The sequence below is a fragment of the Anopheles funestus genome, chromosome X (assembly GCF_943734845.2).
Source record: "Anopheles funestus chromosome X, idAnoFuneDA-416_04, whole genome shotgun sequence".
Classification (NCBI taxonomy): Eukaryota; Metazoa; Arthropoda; class Insecta; order Diptera; family Culicidae; genus Anopheles; species Anopheles funestus.
The window spans coordinates 7,106,314-7,129,787 of record NC_064597.1 but is presented as its reverse complement, the minus strand read 5'-3'; the positions used below and the strand labels follow the sequence as shown (position 1 = coordinate 7,129,787).

Here is a 23,474-nt window from a genome sequence, read left to right as displayed (position 1 = left end):
GTTTTTGGTACGTTGAAAGAATCCATTTGCAAAGTAAGGAAACAACGATTAAATGCTTTGTTTTGTTTATTATTATCAATTTTCCGGTGTTAATGATCGATTATCTACTTTCTTAATCAAAAAAAAAAAAATAATAATAACGACAATCGCATTATTTGGAAGTTTATACAGTTGGCAACAGTTCTTCGGGTTTTCTCACTCTCGTTCCATTATTCCATTTCGTATATTGTCACGCGTGTGTATATAGTTTTCCTCTGAATTCCAGTTTGTTGTTTGCGTTTTATTTACATTTGGTAGAGGTTTCATTCTTCCGTCTGATATGAATATTACGTTCATTACATCCTAGCTGTTCCTTGCAGTTTTATATATAAAAAAAAGGAGCATGAACATATTTTGCACTAGCATTGTTGTGGTATTAATTCCTCTTTTGCAAATATATATGTTTGAAGGCACTTTGATGTTACGCAGGACACACTTTTTCTTGTTTTTTTTTTTTTTCATTACAGCCCATCTCATCCGCGCTGTCTGCCTTAACCTCTTTAGTATCCATTGTTATCGTTCAGAATTCACCGTTCCGGTTTGATCTTCTCAAAACTCCCCCATCTAACGTTACAGTACACACAGATTCGTTGTTTTTGTTGATTCTTACTCTACCGCTGAATGATCCTGACCGCCCCTACTATTCGATTAGATTTAGCTCACTAAATTACATATGGTATATTTCACCTAACCTTATATCGCTTTCCTTTGTCGTAAGCTATTTTCCACCCCTTCGGGCTAAAATGTGGCGATACAGCTCCCAACAAACAAACAGAATGTACAAAAAAACAAACGACAACAACAACAATCAATCTATTCTAGGGGGGAGTTTTTCGCATTGAATTATGTTCTTCGCACGACACCACGACCGGGTGTGCGTGACAAATGCGCATCGCGTCGTAGAATTAAGCTCATTTATCATCAGCCTTGTAAGGAATTTAAAATTCTCCATAACGTTTCCTCTTCTGTAAGGATTTACAATAAAATCTGCGCACAGTTCCTACATTCGACTCCCATGTGTGTGTGTTTTTTATTGTTGTTGTTTGATTTAGTTGTATTACTTTCTAATCGATTATCATCATTTTCTTCCCTGTGTTGTTTGTTAACTTTTGTAGAAAAAAAAAGTTGTTAATATTATTCTCTTTCTTCCCCACTTTTTCGGCTAGTAGAAAAACGCTAATTAAATCGCCTATGAATACTTCCTGTTGCACAAAATATACGACTCGCAATATATGTTCATTTTCTATTACCTACGATGCAATCGAGTATCCGATTTGTTCGATTTGTTGGGTACAACCGTGTCCAACAAAAAACCTACACCGGACATTGGCCGAAGCAACTAATACTCCCGAACATTTATTGATGCTGCTTTATGTAGATCTGCTAATTATTCTGCTCTCTTCTACCTCTTCAACCTGCTGACTACCATAAACGACTTTTTACAAAACAAAACAAAGAAACTTCTCACTTCCCGTACAGTTTGCTAAAAGTAGTTTTTTTCATGAATGATTGAGCTTAGATTGATCCTAGGAATAATACAAAAAAAAAAACAACTAATACATCGTTTACTACGGAATATCGTTGTGTTTATCATACAGGAATGCAACAGATGAAATTAGATACTGAAAAAAATGGGGGGTGGGGGGCGGAAAAGTAGAAAATTGGTTTTATCGCAGTCGTACTTCTGTCATTTATGCATCCACTATTTTTTTGTGTTTTTTCTTCTTCTTCTTCCTTTTCTTCTTAACACCAGCAAATAGTATCCTTCAACATGGCATTTGGGTTGGTGAAAAGTAATCACCACCAGAATTGTTTTTTTATCGCAGCGGACAATCATTATTACAAATAATACTACAAATCAATATGAACATTCGCTTAGTTAGTAATATGCCTGTCTCTTTGGCAACGCCAAAAATTGGATGGTGTACGCGCGGTTTGTACACATATTTTAGCCATACTATTTCTTAAAAAACAAAACAAAAATCGATTGAAGAGAGATAAACATATTAGTAGGATAATATAGTCGCAGGCTGTATTGTTACATTTAAACCCGATTTTGCGTTTGCTCTCCCTCTCTCGCTCTTTACATATTAAATTTATTAAATGGTCCGAATTTCTTTTTTTTTCGTGCTCAATTGTATAATTGAAATTAGCGGGTTTGCTTCAAGATGTAAAATAAATGATTCCAATGGATGTAGTTTTTTTAAATGCACATCGGTTCCATTCCACTGCCGATTATTCGATCGCACATCGGTGCATGGCTCGGTCAACTCATCGAACGTTATTTTCGTTAGTCGATCATTTTAAAAAAAATGCAATAGTTGTGTTCGAAATCCGTCAATTCAAGCAAATTAGCTGTATGATGTTGTTCCGTCAATCTTCTTTTTTTGCTTTTGTTATTACAATCCATTTGTGATTCTTCGTGCGCATATATTTGATTGTTTTTCTGCGGATTATAACAAATACAAAATTTAGCAAATGAAATCCATTCCTTTACAGAAGTTCATTCCGTATTGAAAACGGTTTTCGACACCCAAAAAAAACGGGAATAAATAAAATAGCTTAAAGGATAAATGCACAAGTTTTCATCAACGGACGGTTTTTTGGAATGGAAAAAAAGAAAGAATATACGAAAATAAGCAAGGTGCAAAACAGTCACTGCGTCGTTAAGAAACGGTGATAAAATTAGTTGGAAAACTGAATTAGAATATAAACGTAGTAATATTTGGGGGGCGGCTCCCTAGGTGCAGATTGGTAATGACTCCCTCGCTTAACATAACAGAACCGTGTAGCGGATCCCAATCCCGGCCAAGACACGGCCAAGAATGGAAGCGGAATATTTTGCAGCCAAGCCAGTATATCACGTTGATCACGGTGGCGATTGCTTTAGGGAAGCATTGGTTGGCAGGGTGGCTGAACGTTGTACTACGGCTGCCGAATTTGGTTTGTTATTTGATCGAGCAGATTGGCTGAAATTTTCAAGAAAGTTTAACATCAAAAGCGTCCATTGCGATCAGTATGGGGAGTGAGTGGGTGAGTGACTGAGTGAGTGAGTGAGTGAAAACGATTCATCCAGTCACGACGTGCAGTTTGAACGACTCGCAGATGAGTTTCTATCAACTGAGTCGTTGTACGAACTCACGAAAAAAGAATTATTCTACTCATCGCTACATTGCATACCGGACATGTGTCTCTTTACCTTGGTGAAACCTTCGTTGAATCCATATTGGTGCTGGAGTTGCCGGACGGTAGATTGTTACCGTTGTTACCCAAGCCGCCACCACCACCAACACTACTGCCACCGGTCGAGCTGCTGGCACTGCCTCCCAGCGTACCGACGTTGTTGTTCGAGTTAGCCTTATAGCCACTCTTTTGAATGCGCTTGGACAAACGGCTAACCCAACGGTGCTGATCATCGTTCGAGGCGGCAAGCAGAAGCATTTCACGCGCATGGTTTGGATCGTGATGCAGCTTGCACGGTGCTAGCGGGTTATTATTGTCCACGTGCTCCTTGTGCAGCTTGAATCGACAACTAACAGAAGGCAAAAAAAAACATAAAGAAACAAAACTTTTAGAATGATGCGCCAGTTTAGCGTAGAGAGCGTTTTAGCAAGGCTTACCGTTTGCATTCATACGCCGGCAGTGATTTGAACACGTGCCAGAGCGTTTTCTGGCACGATGGAAGATCGCATGTTGTTGGAATATGGTAACTTATTTGGAGGAACTCGTGGCCTGCGTACAACAAAAGCGTGTTAGAGGGAGTTTAATTGATAATACTTACAGCCACGTGTTAACTTACCTTTGTACTGCAGCGTTAGAGGCTTCTCATCGCTACGGGAGGAAGCAACGTCCGATTGCTGCTGTTCGTCCGGACGACGTGCCTCACCCTCGCCGGCATAAAGTAGCTGAAAGATGCGCGGTATCTCTTTGGGATCGGCACGAATAACGTCACCTTGCGTTACAGGACGCACGTGAAACACCTTACTGTGAAAAGCAAAAAAAAACCAAACGATTTTAAAATAAAAATAAAATAAAAAAGGTTTTTTTACGGATGGATTTCCATCGCAAACCGTACCTCAGATCAATGATTAGCAACGGATCGCTCGTATTTTGCTTGTCCAGCTCCGAACTGTAGAAAATTATTCGTTTCGGCGATACGACGACAAACTGGCGTTTCCAACCGTGCCGCTTAATGTTCTGCTTGTTCGGTACGCTGAGCCAACCCTCGAAGATTGAGTCTTGATTTTCTTCCATCATGTCGTTATCGACCGACGATAGTGATGCCGTCTCGATCAGCTTTATTTGCAGATGCTCAATCTCTGTCGCCTTACAATCGATTTCCATCTGAAGCTTGGTTTTGATCTGCCAAAAAAAAGAGAAAAAAAATACTCCAAATGAGAAGGATGCAAGAGAGCAATGGCCAAACTGTTATACTTACGTCTATTTCACGCGATAGTTGGCTAATCGTTTCATTGTGCTTCTGACACAGTTCGTCATATTTGGCGCGCTCAACTGATAGCTCCTGCTGCAGTCGTTTGTTCTCCTTCTCCTTCTTCCGTAGCTCGGCGGTCGAATTAACCTTCATCTTCTGCTTGCTCGTCAGGTTGTTATCCTTGCGGTTCATAATTTCTGCCAGCTTGTTAACCGCCTGCTGCTTCAGTATGGTTTCGTTCACCAGCTTCGCCCGACACTTGTCCAGCTCGCCGAGCTCGTACTTGAGACGGTACAGTTCCTCCTGCTGTTTCTTGCTTTGCTGCATCATATCCTCCAGCTCGTACTCCTTGTTGCCGAGCGACTTTTTCAGCTCGGCCTCGACGTCCTTCAGCGATGTAACCACACCCTCCTTAGCCATCAGCTCGTTGCGATGTTTCGTGAGCATATCCTTCAGTTCGAGCTCCTTCATCGTTTTTTCCTTCTCCAAATCGGTTACCGTTTCTTCGGCGATCGAACGTGCGAGTGCTTCTGTGTCGGCGCGTGCATTTGCCAGCTGCAGTTGGTGCATAATGTTGCACCGTTCCTCATCAAGCTTCTGCAGCTGACGCATACGATCCTTCATCTCTTCGCGCAACTCGTTGTACTGCGTTTTATACAATTTGGAGAAATACTGCTCTACCTCCAGCTGGTCCTGAACTTCCTTCATCTGTGAAGCAAGCGAAATAGGAAAAAACATCGTATTGTATCGATTTGTTACATCCCCTTTTACACAATCTTAACAATCTGTACCTGCAGTATGTCCGTGTTGTGCTGCTTTTTAATATTCGTCACATCCTCCTCCAGCTTCTTGCGCGTATCGCGCAATTGCTGCAGCTCCTTCTGCGATTGCATTTCCTTCGACTTCAGATGTGCGACCTCCGAGCTTTGAAGACTAATTTCGGACAGCAAGCTATTCTTTTTGCTCTGCTCCTGCTCCAGCTGACTATGCAGTGCGACTACCTTTTCCGATTCCTGCGAGATGGAGAGAAAAGCGTAAACAATCTTGCCATAGAAAACACATTTCATGCGTGTAAGCTATACCTGTCGGTATTCGCCTTCTAGTTTTTGCAAACGCTGTTGAATTTGACGATAATCTACCGACAGCATGGACAGTTGGCGTTCCTTTTCTTGCGAGTTTTGTTCTGCCTTTTGGCGGCCCAGTTTTTCCTCGGTAAGCTTATTTTGCAGTGCTAAAAAGGAAAATTAAATTAATAAAAATAAAAATTAATTTCTATTGATATAGAATACGAACCTTTCACTTCCTGCATGTTTGCTTCCTCGTTGTTCAGCAACCGTGCCTTGGCCGTTTCCTGATGCGCCTGTACCTCCTGCTCGTAACGGCTTTGAACCGCCTTCAGCTCACACTCGACCGATGCGTACTCCTTTTCCAGCTCGGAAATTCGATCGACCAGCGTCCGGTTGTCGGCGAACGCTTGCTGCTCGCGGGCCGATATACGCTCCATATCGGCGCACATCGATTGCACCTTCACCTCGAGCTCCTTCTGCAGCTCCATGCGCTTGATGCGCGTGTTGCGCTCCTGCGCCAGCTGGCTCTGCAGCTCGGTCATCTCCTGCTGCAGCATATCACGCATCGTTGTCAGCCCGAGCAGCATCGACTGCAGATCGAGCGCCTTCTGTTCGGCATTGCTGCTTAACATGCGCAGCTCCGCGATCTGCTTTTTACACTTCTGGCCGGTCTCGACCTCCGCCTTGTACTTTTCCTGCACGTCGGCCAGCTGCTTCTCGAGCGCACTGATGCGGTCGGTGTACTGTTGCAGGTTGTTCATTTCCCGCGTCCGCATGCTACGCTCCTCCTGCAGCCGCTGTTTCGTCTCCACCAGCACGGTTTCGAGCTTTTTCCGCGTTTCCTGCTCAACGTCCGCACGTCGCTGCACCTCACGATGGCTGTGCTTCAGCATCGTTAGATCACGCTCGTACTCGTTCGCAAGCGTCTGTATGTCCGATTCTCGCTTGGTGATAAGTTCGATCTGTTGGCGAAGTGTTCGTTCCTGCTTTTCGAGCGTTTCTACCGCTTGCTTTTCACGCTGCAGCATATTCTCTAGCCGCATCAGCTCCGCATTGTTCGACAGCCGATGGTGGTGTGCCTTTGCCTCCTTATTGTCCGTGGTGTCCTCCGTCGAGTTGTCACCGTTATTTCCACCATCGCCGCTCAACAGCTGATAATCAGGCGAGTAGGTAAACCCGATGAATGGCAGATTATCACCAACGAACGTGGTTGGCGTGGCGAAGCTCGTGCCAATACTGTTCTTACGGTCCACTTCGACGAAGTTGCGCGTATCATCATCACCGCTCAGTTCCGGCACTACCGGCGGTACGGAATCGCGCACATTCTCAAACGTCCAGGTATCGTTCACGAAAAATGGATGAGATTTAATTTCCTCCACACTATGGCGCCCGAGCCGCACCGTACGATCCGTCAGGAAGCCTTTAATAAGCGATTTCGCATTCTCGCTCATCGGTGCATTGTCCGGAAAATGAAGGCAATTTTTAAAATCCATTATGTTGCTGTACGTACCGAGCAGACTGTCGGAGAAGAACGGCGTATCGCCGATCAAAATTTCGTACAGAAAAATGCCCAACGACCACCAGTCGCACTCGCGCCCGTAACCATCCGTAGCGCCCTGAAACTGCAACACCTCCGGGCTAATGTAGTCCGGCGTTCCGACGGCATTGGACGATCGCACCAACCCATCGCTATCCATACGCATGCACGTACCGAAATCGGCCAGCTTCAGGTGACCGTACTTATCCAACAGCATGTTGTCCGGCTTAACGTCCCGATGGATGAACCCCATCTGGTGGATCGTATCCAGCGCCAGCACAACCTCCATCGTGTAAAACAGTGCCCACTTCTCCGGTATCTCGTAGACGTTCATCAGCCCGACGATATCACCACCGGGCATAAAGTCCATCACCATGTAAAGGTATTTTGCATCCTGAAAAGCGAAATGCAACTTCACGATCCAATCGGAGTTTGCGTTTGCCATGATGTATCGCTCCTCCCAGAAGAATGCCGTATCGGAACGTGTGATCATCTCGTACTTGGACAGCCGTTTCATTGCGTACACCTGCTCGGTGGTTTTGTGCCGCACTAGCAACACCTTGCCGAACGAACCGCGTCCAATAAGTTTGATGAAGATGAAATCGCTCGGATTCATGCGCAGCGTCGTGATGTCGCGGGCTAAATTTTTGTCTAAAGGATGAGGGGGGAAAAAAAGAAGAGCCAGCATTAGTGTCAAGTTGTATGTGATTGTGGGTGATTGAGATTCTTACATCGCTTAATGAACGTTTCTATGTTCTTAATTATTTTCACATTCTCATGATCACAGTCCGCCACTAGTGCGGTCAGTGTGTCCAGCAGGCAGTCGATGTTGCTGATACTTGCCGGATCACGAATTTGCTCCTCCAGGGCCATTAATCTGCAAGGTGCAAAACATAGGATTAACTATTGTATCTGTTTTGATACCCCCCGTACCCCACCACTTACCGTGCCCTACGAGCCTCGTCCATTGGTTTCTTACTTGCCATTGTGTTTGTGTGAGTGTGTGTGTGTGTATTTATTTTTTGCTTTACATTTGATAAACCACCTTTTTTGCTAATCTGCACTGCTTCTTGATCGCATGTACAATGCAACAGGAATTCAAAACACACACACACACTTACAGCACCAATAGATCGTCGGAAAGGTTTGCTATGATCGTCGTTTGTTTGTTTCCGCTGTTTCCGTATCCCGTATATATTTCTCTTTGTTTCTTAGAAGAAGAAAAAAACGCACCTAGCTACCTTTCAGGTGTACTTAGAAATATTAAGTTCCACTTGTTGATGATCGATCACAACACCAGTTAGCCCCAGCGGTTTGGCATACGATACAATCACTGGTGCGCTTACATGTAGAACACTGCGCTTCAGTTCCTTCGCTGTCGGGGATTGCAAACTTTACAGGATGTTCAGGATTGTGATACATTCCATGTTCGGACACGGTCCCCCCCGTACACTCTTGCTTTCTCGCTTGGACACTCCCGCTCTTTCTTACTTTATCGCACCACGTTTGTCTTATTCTTTCGTACCTAGTGCTGGTACTGTTTTCCAATCGAATATTGTTCCACTCGTGTTGTTCTGCGCCAAATTTACGACGATGACGAATGTGAAAATACACGCTGCTGCCAGCAATTCGTTCGCCGTTCAGCAACGAACGTGCCGGATAGGCAAGGTGTGCATTAAACACAATCGTAAACGCGTTAATACGCCAAAGGAAAGGCAAAGTCCACAACCAGCGGGTAATTTCTCGTCCGCCTCCTTTTCACAGTCTGTACAGATACGACTCTAAAGCCGGAGCGGTGTGCTTCTTCGATGTAGCAAGGAATGGCGCCCCACTCAAATGTAGGATAGATGATAGAGAACGAGCCACGAAATAAAGCGATAAATGCTATGATCAACTGAAATTGCGACACAAAAAACAGGAGCAGAAACATTTAGATTCTCTACGCGATGACACTACCGCAGCATTTCACTGCTTCCTCTTTTCTTCTTTTTTTTTAAAGACTGTTGCTTTTTTTTCAACTGTCACCGAATTGTCAAAAACGAATGAGGCGATGCGTAATCAACACATTTCAATTTGGCTGCTTACCAGATTGTAAAGAATAGAATTTCAATATATCTTTGCCTAACTTAAGCTATTAATTAAAGAGTCAAAATATTTCACCAACTATACATAGAACTATCACTGAAACAATCACTTTTCCTTTCAACGTGCAATACAAAATGAGATTCTGTGTGATGAACTGGTATAATTGGATAGCGAGCAATCGGCGAACAATGTTCGCTGGACGGACATTACTGTTCTAAAAAAAATATAATTTCCGTAATCTTTTTTTCCCTTTAAAAACCCCAATCCTAAAATAACGTAGTCTTTGTCTATAGGTTAGGAACTTTTAACTGTAAGTGCAGATCAAAGAATTTCCTTCCCTTCCTGCTCATTCCAACCACACTGTCGAGGTAGAAGGCCAATTGAATTACAAAGCATTAAGTTCTGCAAGGCTAAAGACCACGAAATGCATCCCGAACATGATGAATAATTGATAATATAATATAATTACTAATTTGAATTAATTATTAATAATAAGTTTATTATTTTGCTGATGTCAACTGGCTAACATAAAATATATCTTGGTCTGCCTCATTTGCATCAAGTTGACCACCCCTGATATAGCCATGATGCTAGAAACGTCAAAAATTGCCTGTTGCAACACGCATCAAACAACTTATTTTTCATGGTTACAGCTAGCCGCTAACAACGTTTACTGCTTAATAAATATAAGTGAAATAAACTTCTGTTTAATGTAATGTTCAGTTTTATTCGGTTGCATAAAGCAGTTGATTGTATGTTAACCTAACATTGTGATTATATTTTGTTAAGCCACTACGGTCTTTGGTAGCCGCACTGACCGTATCGTGCAGGTTTGTATTTTACAGCGTTACACTAGCATAACGAAATTTTGCTGAATATTGTTCTTATATTCTTTAATCGACTTGGGGGTTTTCAATAGATATATATGATTTGTGTTGCCTCTTCAATCGTGTCTCTGCTTGGTTATGTATTCCGTGAAACCTTTGAATCTTAACAGGACCATCAATCCTCATGTGGTAAGCTGCACCTTGTTACCGATATCTGGAAAACCAAATGAAAAAAAAACATTTTTTCAATGATTAATTACAGTACAGCCGTTTTTCGGAGGTACTCCGACATCCGCTAGTGCAACGATGTGAAGAGCTACGCCAAATATTTGAGGATGAACCGTAAGGACACGGCAAACACCGGTAGCAAACTAGTTTTGTTTTGCGATCCTAACGTTTATTTATTTTACAATCTCCACAGCATTCACAATTTGTACGACATATTTCCGGTGCTGGTTAACGCTATTTTCGATTTGAATGGTCCGGGATGGAATCTACGCAAAATAACGCGTGAGAATGCACAGTATGACTTTGACCTGCTGCACGAATTTTTCTCACCCCTGCGGGGTCCAATGATCCGGCTGTGCTACAAGTTAATGGACCGAAGCCGATTTGAAGTGCCTATTAGATATTTGCCGGTAAATATAAACATACAAAGCGTTATATGTGTGCAATCGAATGAGGAGGTAATTGTTTTGTATTTTCGAAAACAGATTAAAATGCAACACATGCTAATTGCCGGTCTGTATCCACCGTACTACTCAACGCGCATTAGGATAGATCCGTTCAGACGCCGCGCCGTGGCATTATTATTAAGTAAGAAACATAAATAATACGTTTATCGTCGCATACCAATACTAATGGGATGGATTCTATCTGCTTTTAGATTCGTTTGAATATTTTCTAACATTTTTCGCACTGTACGGAATAGTTCCATTGCGCAATCTGTACCCAAACATTGCAGTAAACAGTGCAGAAAATAGTCGCAGTGAAACGATTTACTTAATTCTTGCGGCGGATCTTTTCATCGTTTCGGTACCGAGTAATCCGGACGTGTATCTGTTAGCACCGGAAATTGCTCCAATGCGACCAGCACCACCTATAATACGGTCGAAAAAAAAGAAGTAAGTTTTGTTTGCGGCATTATAAAAAAGTGTTAATAATACCGACTCTTCATTTTTTCCTTTTTTGTCTAGTGTGAGAGATCCTACAAAAACGCTAAAATACTTGCTTCATCAGCGACTCTTTCCGGAAGTTCCGGATGTAAAGCCACACCGGGTAGATGCCATAGCGGAAGGATTCCATTGGCGGGCAGAGGGTGTGATCTACATTTTGTCTGACGTATGGCTCGGGACGGAGGTGAATGAATCGGGCATCTTGCCCGATATCGATTTGGTGCGTTATGTGCGAATTCTGGTCAAGCAGCTGCATGGATTTTCGAACTGTACCGAGGTGGGCACCAACACCCAGATCGAGATGTTACGCCGTGATTCGGTGGGTTTAATCGTACCGCGCATTACCGTATTTCTGCGTCATTTGTTTATGCTTTGGCCGCTGGATCAATCCTTTACGGACGTTCTAGAGCTGTGGCTCAGCTACATTCAACCGTGGCGATACATCGATGGAAAGCCGCGCAATCGTGAATATGACGAACCGATCGACTCACAGTACAACGGATTCATCTCGTGCAACCTAAACGCATACAGCGAAATGTTCGTATGGCTTATGTTACGCATCGCGTCCAGTGACGACCCAATTCAGCGTTACACCACGTTACTGTTTCGCACGTTAAAGGTATTCGGGCAAGGAAATTTGCTACAACTTTTACGCCAGCAAAATGAACGACTATCGAAGATAAAGATGGACTCAAACACCGTTGTCAATCTGCTGCCGGTCAATCGCAAACAGTACGAACTGATTACGTACCCATTTGATGATCTGCGCCCCGGGCTTATTCGACACGAGGGCCTTCTGATACCGATGTTTTCGGAACAGGTACAGATAGCGCTTGAAACGATTACGGCCAACATTTGCACTCGCATTCTGGACAATGAATCGGTGCTGGGACAGCTGGCTATCGATACCGAATTTACGCGCCAATCGTGGACGCGATGGATGCCGTTAACCCTTATTCGACGCATCGAATACGAACGGACAACGGCAGAGTTAAGCGAGGAGCAACGACGGCTGAAATTTGCGGTGCAAATTCTCGAACAGTGCTTCTTTATTGTGCCGGTGTACAAACAGCGTGATCCACCCCCCACACCAACGCCGGTGAATCTTGTGAAAATCGGCGATAAAGCAATCGAACCGGTCACCAGCAGTGAGTGCAAGTTTTTGGTGCGCTTTCTGCATCTGGTATGTTCCAAGGTGAATATAATGTTTAGCGAAGACATGGAACGCTGGTGGGATCGTGGTGGATTGCTTGGGCGGATTGCACGCCGTACGCTGGAACCGCGTGCTACGATAGGCCACTTTGTCCGGATGCCTATCGATGTTCACGGTTCCAAACAACTGGTGCTGACGGAGGTGGGACCACGCTTAAATTTACGCTTTCTGGCATCGTACACGTCGATAATCATCATCATTAGTTCGTTCGTGTTCGGGTACATTTGCTTCGGTGTACCAAGCTACGGATTTCTAGTTTTGGTACTGTTGACGCTTGTGTATCAGCTTGTAAAACCAGGAAATGACGAAGTCAACCATCAACGTTCACGCCAAACCCCATTAGTGCGAAATATGGATACTGTCGCTCTAATGAAATGAGTATACTTTAAAGATAGAGAACTATATATGTATGTTAATTGCTGCTTGATAGCTACTAAAGTGGGTTTTTACAAAAAAAAGGATTTAAAAATGAAAAAAACCTCCAACAATATCATGCCATTTTCCCTGTTGGTGAAAAGATAGTAAAACATTAAGAACAAGTGCGAGCGATTGCCATTGCCAGGAGGAATTGTCCAGTGACTGATGCAAAATGTGCTAAATTGATGACATGCATAATATATTTTCATATCTTTCCGGTAATTTAACTTGTAAGTTGTTTTTAGGCGGCTATCTGTGACTTTGTATAGCTCAATATGGCAGGCAGGAATTTCTATATTATAAAGAAGTAATGATTCCATAACCAAGTTTATATTTTTTTTCCTAAATCCGTGTTGTTTACAACATAACGCTTATCGATTTGAATATATCACCGATGCATACTTTCCTTCCCTGCTTAGCGATCTCTACTTGATCAGAATCATATTAAGCTTATCGTTTTTTATGAAAACAAAATTTGAATAAAACATTTATTATAAAAGTTCACGTTAAACAAACGACTTAAAGGGAAAGAAAACGAATAGTGTTGTTGAATTGAATTTTTTTAAAAGAGTCATTCATATTGGGGCGGCCCGGTGGTGCATGTGAAAAACGGCGCCCGTCCACACGGCAGGGACCGGGTTCAAATCCCATCCGGACCGTCTCCCCGTAGCATGGACTGACTATCCTGCTACGTGGTAAAATAAGTCTTGATACGGCCAGGCCGTTCTAACCGAGCAAAAAAAAAAAGAAAAAAAAGAGTCATTCATATGAATCTTTTGTGAAGATTCATTCAAATCATGCGCCGACTCTCAAAAGATTGATAAACTTTCAATCCTCAGAGATTCATGAATCCTTAATGTGTACTTATTCCAAAAGTTCTGACCAGTAGGTGGAGGGGCAACCACTTAAATCATCGGGCTGTCCCGAAGCTCTAAGGATTCATAAGTCAATGAGGATTCATGAATCTTCCGAATAGAGATTCAGAATCATTCATTCAGTTGAAAGGTTCGCTCAGATTCACCCAACACTAAAAACGACTCTTGTCCATCGACACCTTGTCCACCGAAATCGCATTGCCGCTGCATTTATCCATTGTAGTGAAATCCTCACGTGTGTCAACTTCGAGCATTGGAATTATTTGATATTGTTAAAAAAGATAAAATATAATAATATAATAAGATGTTCAAACAGTTTGGATTTGGCTTTGGTACCGAGCCTGCCTTTTAAAGACCAGAGTCCCTACCATCTACCGAGAAAAGCCGTTTATCAAACATTTTCTAAAATCACTACTGGTTCGTCTCCAAAATTGTACGGTTAGGCTATCTGTGAAAAAAGAAGAAACTTAATGTGCTTCCCATGATTTTAGGTAAAACATTCTAGATAAATTCTGAGTAATTTTCAGGTTAATTGCCAAGAATGCTTGCTTGCCATTTTTTAAGGTTGCTAAAACATAGCAGGCGTAGAAATCAACTATATCATATAAATACACAAGGTCAGCATTAACAGTACGGGTTGTCCGTGCGTTTCGAACAACCGGCGTCGACCATCTCAAAACGCGTCTCCCAGGGCTCAACTGTACTCTTCCGAGCAGACCAAATTACGTTTAATTTAACTGACTGAATAACTAAAAACTAAGTGACGCAAAGAAATCTTCTCGTCAGTGCGGCCAAAAACGTGCGCCTAGTTTTTCCTGCGTTTTTACCGAATGTACACTGGCCATCGTCGTGTGGGCCTTTAAAGTTTCGTGCTTCTAAAGGTGTGCAAAAAGGGCTTGCTTGCCTCCATTGCCCATACTCCGCTGTAAAAAAAACGGAATCGGATTTTCGTTTTACTTTCTTCGATTGGGATTCGCATCGCAGTAACACCCCGTACGTGCATTCATACGGAGATTTAGATGTATTTAAGCGACAGCTAAGTCTTATGTTTGAAAATTAAGAGTGAAAACAAGGCAGTTTCAGTCGACCGGGTATTACAGCGATTGGCACACAACTTCCGACTTCAACACAACCGCACACATATAAACGGAAGTACGAACAAAAGAGGTAACCTTCGTCCACCGGAAAGGTACGCCAGCTGCAAGTACTGAAACTGCGCGGGGTTTTATTTTACGTTGCTTCCGTTCTTCCTTCCCGGCCCGTCGGTAACGTCTACTGGTGCATCGTCCAGCCACTGGATTCTGGTTCAATAAAAATCTTCTCTCAGGTCAGTAAACTGTGCTTCATACTTCCTAACCTTGTCCTTTCTATTTCTGGGGTTTAGTTTTGCAATGCGTCCAATTGTATGGTTTGCAAACGCATCCGTCCCTACTATTTTTAACCTGTCAAAATTAATCCCTTTTCCTCGTGGAGGGTTATATTTTCCCCATTGCAAGTAATTCGCAAATTGGAGTCTCCATTCCAACTTTTCTCGAAGTAATGCTACGATCGTAAAGCGAGCGAACGCATCCAGATTTTATTGGTCCTGTAGCAACGCTGTTCTTTCTACACGCCAAATGTATGGATGAATCCTCGTTCTCCCTCAAGACCTCAACAAAGACCAGGTTCTTGAACTGTTTTTGCACATGGTGTTTTAGGTTAGGTTTTAGCTCTGCGTTGCTGGGTGTTTGTGGGTAACCAAAAAACGGGGAATGTGAGGCATCGGGAAAAGGCGCCTCCCGCTCTATTCCACAAAGGTGCTTAATTCGAACATAAAGGAGAATTTTACTTGTTTCCGTAGGTACTTTTAACGCATCAAACAAGAATAAGATTGTGTCTGTATGAGAGAATGAGACAGATATTACAATACTTCATTGTTTCACATATACACAAAAAGAGGTGCGTAAATATAAGGCTTGCTAATAGGAACTTCACCTCCAACACGAGAAGAAGCTTACGCACACCTTTCTATTAGACGGATGTATGTATTAAGTAGCTGTGTACACACTCCTGCAAAGAGCATTTATTTGATGTCTACAAACATGCACACATACTAACGTAGCTTACGCTCATTCATGTGTGTAAAGGCGTTCGCGAATGAACATGTCGGCAAAAGATGTCCCAAAACCAAACCAAATGCTCCACTTCCGGCATGGTTGAGCTGGACAGGAGTTTTTTTCTACTCCCTTCAAGAAATCGGCAAAAAAAATCTTTAAAAATTTAAGCGAAGTTAAAACGAATTGAAAATGTAAGCCAAAACGAAGGTTACTGGCAGAATTCTCTTTCGTAACTATGGACTCGTATACTTAAATACTTAATTTTTTGGAACTAGTCAATGAATGATTTAAAAGGCGAGGGTAAACAATAAACTTGCCAAATTCCTAGAAATGTAAACAAAATTATTTGCTCTTTGTACTTCAGTTCCTGTTCACACTGAAAGGTATTTCAGTGTCAGAAATTTTGGATGATTGTTTTATTTATTAATAATTCACTGAATAGCACTATGACCGATTAACTCCATTCCAGGGCATATCAAAAACCGGCTCATGGCTTTTACTTGCATAACTATTGGATGGTTGAATGGCTCTCGGTGTGCTCTATTGTCTCAGGAGTTTAGCTTTATTTAATTGAACCGATTTTTAATTATGTTTCGCTCGTTCTCTAACACACTGTCTTATCTTTTCCATCTCTTTGGTTTTGTGTTTACGCTACACAGTTCCGAACCCATTCTACGCTACTCCCCCGCCATGGTGATGGATGCACAGCCCTCGCCGCAAAATGTCGGCCGAGAATTTGTACGCCAGTACTATACGCTACTGAATAAAGCGCCCGACTTCCTGCACCGTTTCTACAACAGCTCGTCAAGCTTTGTACACGGTGGGCTGGACGCAAAGAGCCAGGATACAACACTCGTAATCGGCCAGAAGCAAATTCAAAATAAAATCCAGCAGCTTAACTTCCGCGACTGCCATGCGAAGATAAGCCAGGTCGATTCACAGGCAACGCTCGGCAACGGTGTGGTGGTACAGGTGACCGGCGAGTTGTCCAACGATGGTCAACCGATGCGACGCTTCACGCAGACGTTTGTGTTGGCGGCACAATCGCCGAAAAAGTACTACGTGCACAATGACATCTTTCGCTATCAGGACGTTTACTCGGATGACGAACTGGACGAAGCGTGCGACCGTGCGAACGGTGGTACGGACGAGGATGGTCTGCATCCGCTTGGTACGGACGGTACCGATCCGGCTGCGCTGGTCGTTGGTGAAACGCCGATGGGGATTGGTCCCGGTACCGCTGCCAACGCTACGTCAGGCTTGGTCGGTGTCGGTGTACATGGCCATCCGGTGCAGCCGGGTCAGCCCCCTGTGCTAGGGTCGCAGAATGCACCGCAAGCACTGTACTATCCGTCGAATGTAATCAGCTCTTCCGGGACTGGTTTGCTACCGGGCGTAACGGCGTACGGCGCACCACCAACGGGCGCCCAAAGTCAGCCAGCTTCCCAGCAGCAGCCAACGCATCAGCCGCCCCAGCAGCAAGCTCCCCAGCAGCAGCAGCAGCAGCTGAATGGGCGACACGAAAGCCTACTAAAGAACGTCGGTACACCGGAGGGATCGACGGCTGCCGCCGTTGCCGCCGTACTACTCTCGTCGTCCACCGATCCGCAGGGGTTGAAGTCGAAGATCGACCAAACGCCAATGGGTGTACCATCTCATCTGCTACCGGGTCAGCAGCAGCAGCAGCAGCAGCAACATCAATCTCAAATAAATCAAACTCAACCACCAACCACCAATCAACTCGGCCTAGGTCAGTCGCAACAGCAATTACCATTGCAACAGGGACCGCAAACGCAGCAACAGCAGCAACCGAACCGTCATCCACTATCCACACTAAACGATACCGATTCCGTTTCGCTTACTTTAGGTGATGCAACCGTAACGACGGCTGGTGGTGTTGGTCCCGCTTCCCACGCAGAGGTGCTCTCTTCCAACGATCTGGACAAAAAGCAGCAGCAGCATAAATCCCATCAGCAGCACTCACATTCACAGCAGTTGCATCAAAAGCAGCAACTCGGTACCGGCGCTGTTGGCTTCGGTAAACAGCAACAACAGCCGCCCGTATCGCTTGAACCAAAAACGTACGCCAACCTTGTGAAATCCGGTGTCAGCTCTGGTACACCGTTGAGCTTTGCCTCCGCTATGCAGGCATCGCTCAGCTCGCATAGCTCATCCCAACAGTCTTCGCAGTCTGCCGGCCAGCAGCAACAATCGCAACAGCAGCAGCAGCAGCAACAGCAACAAGCGCACCAACAGCAACACCAGAGCTACAACTCGAATTCCAGCAGTAACAGGCAGCAACAGCAGCAGCGGGACATTCTATCACCGACACCCGTCGGCGGTGTTAACCAGAACACTGCAACCAACGGTGGTGTGAGTAATAAGTATGGTTCCGATCGACAGGATGATCGAGGCACGCTCGGTAACGGGGGAATGTCTCAGCAGCGATCTCAACAGCAGCGATCCATTCGCAGCAATGGTACCAGCAGTAACTCGATGGGAGGCGGTGGTCTACGACAACAAGACAACCGGCAGTCGTCTTATTCGCGGCAAAACTACAATGATAGTGATGGTATGTTTCAACGTCGTGAAGCCTATCCTCACACTGATAGTTTATTGTTCTATCAACACGGCATTGAATCTTGTGTTGTTGTAATACGTTCATTTCTGTGATGCAGGTTTCCTAACCACCTAATCTAACTATTTTCACTTATATTGATGGTATATTTCAGTTTCTAGAAACCTATCCTCCCTTTAACATTATGTTCGATTATCAAAATCGGGTGTTTTAATGATGTAATACGTTCATTTATGTATTGCGGGTTACCTAGCGACCTAACCTAACTAATTGTACTTACATTGATGGTATATTTCAGTTTCTAGAAACCTATCCTCATTCTAATATTATGTTCCATTAGCAAAATCGGGTGTCTTAACGTCTTTAACGGATGTAAAACGTTCATTTTTGTAATGCAGATTGCCTAACCATTCTCATCAATATAATTTTTCCACACGTCTGTTTACATTACACGGTTTGGTTGCTTACGTTCTTAACAAGCTTTTGTACAATAAATTTCATTCCTGCGGTGTATTGCGCACGTTTGCTGTTTACCATTTTCATCGAGGCAGATTAAAAGAGATTACATTACCACGGCTTTCTTTTAGACCGCCGCCAAGGTTCGTCCTCACAATTTGGCGACAACCATCAACTGTTCCTGGGTAATATACCGCACCACGCAACGGAGGAGGAATTGAAAACGCTGTTCAGCAAATTCGGCACCGTTGTCGATCTGCGCATTATGTCGAAATCGGTGCAAAAAATGCCGGGCGTCCGTACGCCACCACACTATGGTTTCATCACGTACGAAGATCCGGCGTCTGTTCAGAACTGTCTCGCTAATATGGTAATTTGAATCGCTTTTACTCTAGATATATAGTAAAAATTGGTAATGCTAAATTAAGGTATCATGTACATATACCGGGGATGCATCGAAATGTGAAGAGAACTACTGATAACTTTCATTACAGACACCATTTTCGAAGTGAACGAGATTTTTATTTTTTTTATTAGAACGTACACAACTAATTGATCTTGTGCTTATTTTACAGCCACTCTACTTCCCCGACAATTCATCTGATGGACACAAGCTAAATGTGGAGGAGAAGAAAACGCGTGTTCGCGGTCCGGGCGAAGGCAGCGGTCGAATGAACAGTGGTGGTGGTGGTGGATTAGGCAGCGGCAACTCAAATGGTCCCCGTTCGGGTGGTACCGGTTCCGGCCAATCCCGAGCACCGGGTGGACAGGGTGGTGTATCCTCCAACAGGGGTAGCGGTGGAGGCGGCGGTGGTACCGGCCAGCGTAGTCTAGGTGGTAATGTCGGCGGTGGCGGCAACGGTGGAAACCGGGGCAACAGCGGTAGCTACGGTCAGCGCTCCGATCGAAACAATGTTGGCAACAGCCAGCGTTCTGTTGGCAACGCAAATGGCATCAGCAACCGAGGCTTTGGTTCTGGGTACTAAAAGTTTGAATGGAATTTCCCCTCGTGCTGTCGGTAAACTACGCGATGGAGCGAAGGAAATGAAAAAAACAAAAAAAAAACAGAATCGATCCTTGGTATCGTTTGCCAACGATTTCGATTTAATCAGACAGCCCCCTGCAGCAGTATGAAATAATTAACACCCAACAAAAAGGAGGTAGCAAACAACAAGAGGAATCCTTTTAAAATTGCGAGTGCAGCGTGACGCGTATAACTTAAGTGGCAGAAACAATGAACAGGACAAGGAAACCCTATGAGTTTTGATCCCTATGAGTCTAAATTCTGCTAGCGGAAAACATTATGACAATTTAGAGCAAGCAAACATCAACAATACTTAGATTACGAGAAGAATTTGAGGCTCTTATCTTTTTCTTCCGTTGACGTAACTATCCACTAGCTCACATCTGCCATATATAGTGGCTTACTAGATGTTATTCTTTCACCACGTAGGCACGGATATTCACTCGGCCTGCTCCTATCGCCTTCGTAGAAGAACAGTGGATAATGGTGTACTGATTCTTCTATTGTATTCTTTTTGTTCTACAGAACGGGCTTCAATTGATAAGTTGTCATCATAATTCATTCGCTAAACACGTTAAGCACTAAATAAGCAGTGTGGTTCTGCATCTGCTTTGTGAAAATTCGTTCTAAGTGTGTGAGATGAACAACTTTCGCCAGTCCTTTTGAAACAGTAGATCTGAAAGTAGGTCGCTACTGGCAACAGAGGAAACAGTGGAAAGGGACAGAACTGACACTAGTAGCATACAGCCTGGATACAAATCCATCCTACACGCAATGATCCTCTTTTCCTCACTTTCCGGACAACCAATCAAGATTCCAAAAGAAAAAACAACAACAATCGTTGTTGGTTGATGCGTTCATACGAAATAACATACAGAAAACTAACACAAGAAAACGGAAGAGCAACTGAAGCTATAATTATCAATAGTTCTGGGAAAGCACGAAAAACAAACAGGGAAACAAAAGGGAAATCTAGAAAAGGGACAAGAGAAAGTGAGTGAGAGACAGCGAATGATAGAGAAAGCGATAAAGCGGTGAAGAGTGTTGAGAAGATAACAGTAAGATAAACTATGCTAAAAAATTAAATGTCAAGTAATATTATCAGCGAGCGAACAAATAGATGGCCGTTCGTTCTAACAAAGCGCTCGAGTTTCGGTATGCTACGAAAAGTGGCAGTGCCGGCTTTTTCTAGGAAAAAGTTAATTATACTCATGCAGAATACGCACTCACTACACATTAAAAGGACAAGCGTAACCATCTCACCACAATCACCCATCCACAAATGCTTATTGTGATTGCGGGCGTTCCGCATGTGTGAATGTGTATGTAAGTGTGCGATTCGATGCATTTGTATGATGATGCTAAGGACGCTGAAGAAAAAAAAACGAACCTCCGTCGAGTGCATCGGTATTCCAGCTCTCTCTTGCGCACAGGAGTACATCGATGCATCGATGCAAAGGTCGCAGGATAAGCAGAACGGTTTAGTGAAGCTCTAGGAAAACAAGGAAACAGCAGGCAACTTTTCTTTCTTTTCTACTTTTGTGTAAGCAGTAACAGTGTATAAATAAAAAAAAAACACAAAACAAAAACACATAGGGGGAAAACTGTCCCACGCACTGGATAAATTAAAAAGAAGAAAAAAAGGCATACAAAATAGCTCTATTTAATTTTCTTTTCTTTTTTTGTGCAAGCATAACGAGCAACATAGCGAAAGAGAAGAATGTGTAGGGAACACTCGATAAACGATTATCTCGATACTTAACTTTAAGTTAACGCAGACTAAACCTGAAAATAGTTTGAATCAAGTGTAGTAGTATCAGTGAACATTAAGTTATAAATGTGTTTTTTTATACTATGCTAGTATTTCGCCTTTGCGGTTAAGCGAATAAATGATGGGATTAATAGTAATACCTGCTGATTTGAAATGTGTTTGTATTTATTTCTTGTCTTTGTATATGTTTTCTGAACTATTATATATTTTCTTCATTTTTAATATTAACGCTATTTGTGTATTATTCATCATCGTAAGTTGCTAAACTTAAATTTAGTTTCTCACAAGGATCTTTAACTAAAAACGCATGACCATTTTTGTTTTAGTGCCATAAAGAAAAAGGATGTTTCTACACATTAAACAGCGTAACGGCGTTACACAAAACGTTACTATATATTCAGTTCTATTGTTACGTTGTTGCTTCTATTGGATTATATCATATTTATGAAATTGATTGTATAAAACATACTGAATGCCGTTGATTTTTAATTCAAAGCCAAGGAACGTTCCGAATGTCAACAATCTGTTTTCTGCATCTTCTTCTTCCAATGTAACGGCGTGCTCAATCTGCTGAATCCAGCTGTCAACATTGGAGACGAAAATAGTGAAAAAAAATACAAAAACCGTGTCAGGTGGAAGGTTAGAAAATCGTTGTGAGTTTGTTGTAACTACCAAAGCTCACGAAATGAAATCGAACGAAGTGAACAAACTAGGCACGCCTAATCTTTTCGTAAGTTCACTCTGGCTGTTCCTGCATACCGTCTTCACCTGGATTGAGTATTTGTTGCGGTTGCTTCGACGGTGCCGGAAAGCCATCTATCACATCCAGCCGCTCGGAACAGCTATTGCATCTTACCGCGTGAAACAATCCCAACAGTACGTGAAGTCGCAGCTTCAGACGGTCGCAAAAATTCCAACCCATCTCGTTGTGTTGCTGGGTCCTGAGCAGCCTGATTATCAACGATTATCGCAGTTTATTTACTGGTCGCATGCAGCTGGTATTGCGTACGTTAGTTTCTACGACCACAATGGTAGGTTGTTGATGATTAGGTTTTGCGTTGTGCAGCACAGAACCAGTTCTTTATTTAATCATAATTAACATACAATGTTTTCAATGTTGCTTCAGGTACTATTAAACGTAATCATGAGCAAATCAAACGATGTGTAAACGAATCACCATTAGAAGAGAAAACTCACATCCGTTGGTTGGATCACAATCACGAATCGCTCGATACGGAGAGGGTGCCGTCTAATCGGACACGGACGCTCGTGAGCTTTCTTTCGCCGGAGGACGGTAAACAAGGGCTGGTAAGCCTGAGCCGCTCGATTGGTGAATCCGTCCGGCGTCGGGATCTGTTTCCGTCCGATGTGAGCATCGAGTTTTTAGACAGTCGGCTACAAGCATCGTCCGGGTATGTGCCCGATCCGGATTTAGCGATTTACTTCGGTGAAGTATGTTCCACGTATGGGCTGCTGCCGTGGCAGATACGGTTGACAGAATTTATGCAGCTTGGCTGGTGCCTGGAGGACAGCAACGAGCATCATTTCGTCGATTGTTTGCTGCGGTTTGCGAAATGTGAGCAACGGTTGGGAACGTAGATGAAGATCGTTATTGCATCAGCAGCCGATTTTAGAAAGGAAGATAAAAGTCAATACCATTTTAAGACAACTTTAGCGCCGGTAGTGTAAACAAAACAATCTAATGTCGTAAAGCTGTGTTTAAAACAATGTAATAGCATTTAAAATTAAGCATATTGGTTGTATAGCGTTGATTGAAAGTAAAGGAAAAATTTACATCACGTACAACAACTCGTTTTGTGAAGATTTTTTCTATAAGTCACGAAATATAGCAATTTACAACATTTTTAAAATGATTTGAAAA

At 43.2% G+C, this 23,474-nt stretch overlaps 4 protein-coding genes across 5 annotated transcripts; 3 read left to right on the top strand and 1 right to left on the bottom strand.

The window, feature by feature from the left end:
- Positions 1 to 48: 48 nt before the first annotated feature.
- LOC125773879 (rho-associated protein kinase 1) lies at positions 49 to 9,099 on the bottom strand. The gene is made up of 11 exons (XM_049444454.1): positions 8,021 to 9,099; positions 7,807 to 7,952; positions 5,765 to 7,726; positions 5,554 to 5,702; positions 5,263 to 5,484; positions 4,478 to 5,179; positions 4,115 to 4,401; positions 3,839 to 4,023; positions 3,660 to 3,771; positions 3,239 to 3,571; positions 49 to 3,008 (listed from the first exon to the last, which is right to left on the bottom strand). Exons 1-11 carry the CDS (start codon positions 8,059 to 8,061, stop codon positions 2,909 to 2,911), a joined length of 4,239 nt encoding a protein of 1,412 aa, XP_049300411.1. The 5' UTR covers positions 8,062 to 9,099; the 3' UTR covers positions 49 to 2,908.
- Positions 9,100 to 9,769: 670 nt separating this feature from the next.
- LOC125774069 (sphingomyelin phosphodiesterase 4) lies at positions 9,770 to 13,114 on the top strand. Its single transcript, XM_049444503.1, has 7 exons — positions 9,770 to 9,990; positions 10,080 to 10,176; positions 10,250 to 10,329; positions 10,409 to 10,625; positions 10,701 to 10,803; positions 10,874 to 11,111; positions 11,184 to 13,114. The coding sequence occupies exons 2-7, from the start codon at positions 10,126 to 10,128 to the stop codon at positions 12,751 to 12,753; spliced, it is 2,259 nt and encodes a 752-aa protein (XP_049300460.1). The 5' UTR covers positions 9,770 to 9,990; positions 10,080 to 10,125; the 3' UTR covers positions 12,754 to 13,114.
- Positions 13,115 to 14,314: 1,200 nt separating this feature from the next.
- LOC125774048 (ras GTPase-activating protein-binding protein 2) lies at positions 14,315 to 21,739 on the top strand. 2 transcript variants are annotated; one of them, XM_049444501.1, is made up of 6 exons: positions 14,315 to 14,856; positions 14,959 to 14,994; positions 16,423 to 17,513; positions 17,631 to 18,335; positions 18,929 to 19,167; positions 19,373 to 21,739. In XM_049444501.1, the coding sequence occupies exons 3-6, from the start codon at positions 16,454 to 16,456 to the stop codon at positions 19,781 to 19,783; spliced, it is 2,415 nt and encodes an 804-aa protein (XP_049300458.1). In that variant the 5' UTR covers positions 14,315 to 14,856; positions 14,959 to 14,994; positions 16,423 to 16,453; the 3' UTR covers positions 19,784 to 21,739. The 2 variants fall into 2 exon arrangements, with proteins under 2 accessions (XP_049300458.1, XP_049300457.1); XM_049444500.1 differs by having other exon boundaries at positions 14,315 to 14,994.
- Positions 21,740 to 22,169: 430 nt separating this feature from the next.
- LOC125774398 (dehydrodolichyl diphosphate synthase complex subunit nus1) lies at positions 22,170 to 23,463 on the top strand. The gene is made up of 2 exons (XM_049444627.1): positions 22,170 to 22,623; positions 22,719 to 23,463. Exons 1-2 carry the CDS (start codon positions 22,278 to 22,280, stop codon positions 23,189 to 23,191), a joined length of 819 nt encoding a protein of 272 aa, XP_049300584.1. The 5' UTR covers positions 22,170 to 22,277; the 3' UTR covers positions 23,192 to 23,463.
- Positions 23,464 to 23,474: the final 11 nt, after the last annotated feature.

What these genes read in the sequence shown, in the direction of transcription:
- LOC125773879 (XM_049444454.1), bottom strand. Translation starts at nt 8,061, where the DNA reads ATGGCAAGTAAGAAACCAATGGACGAGGCTCGTAGGGCACG. An exon ending in AAACATGCAGGAAGTGAAAG is followed by an intron (nt 5,703 to 5,764) that starts GTTCGTATTCTA and finishes TTTCCTTTTTAG; the next exon opens with CACTGCAAAATAAGCTTACC. An exon ending in TCAACGAAGGTTTCACCAAG is followed by an intron (nt 3,009 to 3,238) that starts GTAAAGAGACAC and finishes TGAAAATTTCAG; the next exon opens with CCAATCTGCTCGATCAAATA.
- LOC125774069 (XM_049444503.1), top strand. Translation starts at nt 10,126, where the DNA reads ATGTATTCCGTGAAACCTTTGAATCTTAACAGGACCATCAATCCTCAT. An exon ending in TGCCTATTAGATATTTGCCG is followed by an intron (nt 10,626 to 10,700) that starts GTAAATATAAAC and finishes TTTCGAAAACAG; the next exon opens with ATTAAAATGCAACACATGCT. An exon ending in ATACGGTCGAAAAAAAAGAA is followed by an intron (nt 11,112 to 11,183) that starts GTAAGTTTTGTT and finishes TTTTTTGTCTAG; the next exon opens with TGTGAGAGATCCTACAAAAA.
- LOC125774048 (XM_049444501.1), top strand. Translation starts at nt 16,454, where the DNA reads ATGGTGATGGATGCACAGCCCTCGCCGCAAAATGTCGGCCGAGAATTT. An exon ending in CACCAATCAACTCGGCCTAG is followed by an intron (nt 17,514 to 17,630) that starts GTCAGTCGCAAC and finishes CGCTTACTTTAG; the next exon opens with GTGATGCAACCGTAACGACG. An exon ending in AAACTACAATGATAGTGATG is followed by an intron (nt 18,336 to 18,928) that starts GTATGTTTCAAC and finishes GCTTTCTTTTAG; the next exon opens with ACCGCCGCCAAGGTTCGTCC.
- LOC125774398 (XM_049444627.1), top strand. Translation starts at nt 22,278, where the DNA reads ATGAAATCGAACGAAGTGAACAAACTAGGCACGCCTAATCTTTTCGTA. An exon ending in TAGTTTCTACGACCACAATG is followed by an intron (nt 22,624 to 22,718) that starts GTAGGTTGTTGA and finishes ATGTTGCTTCAG; the next exon opens with GTACTATTAAACGTAATCAT.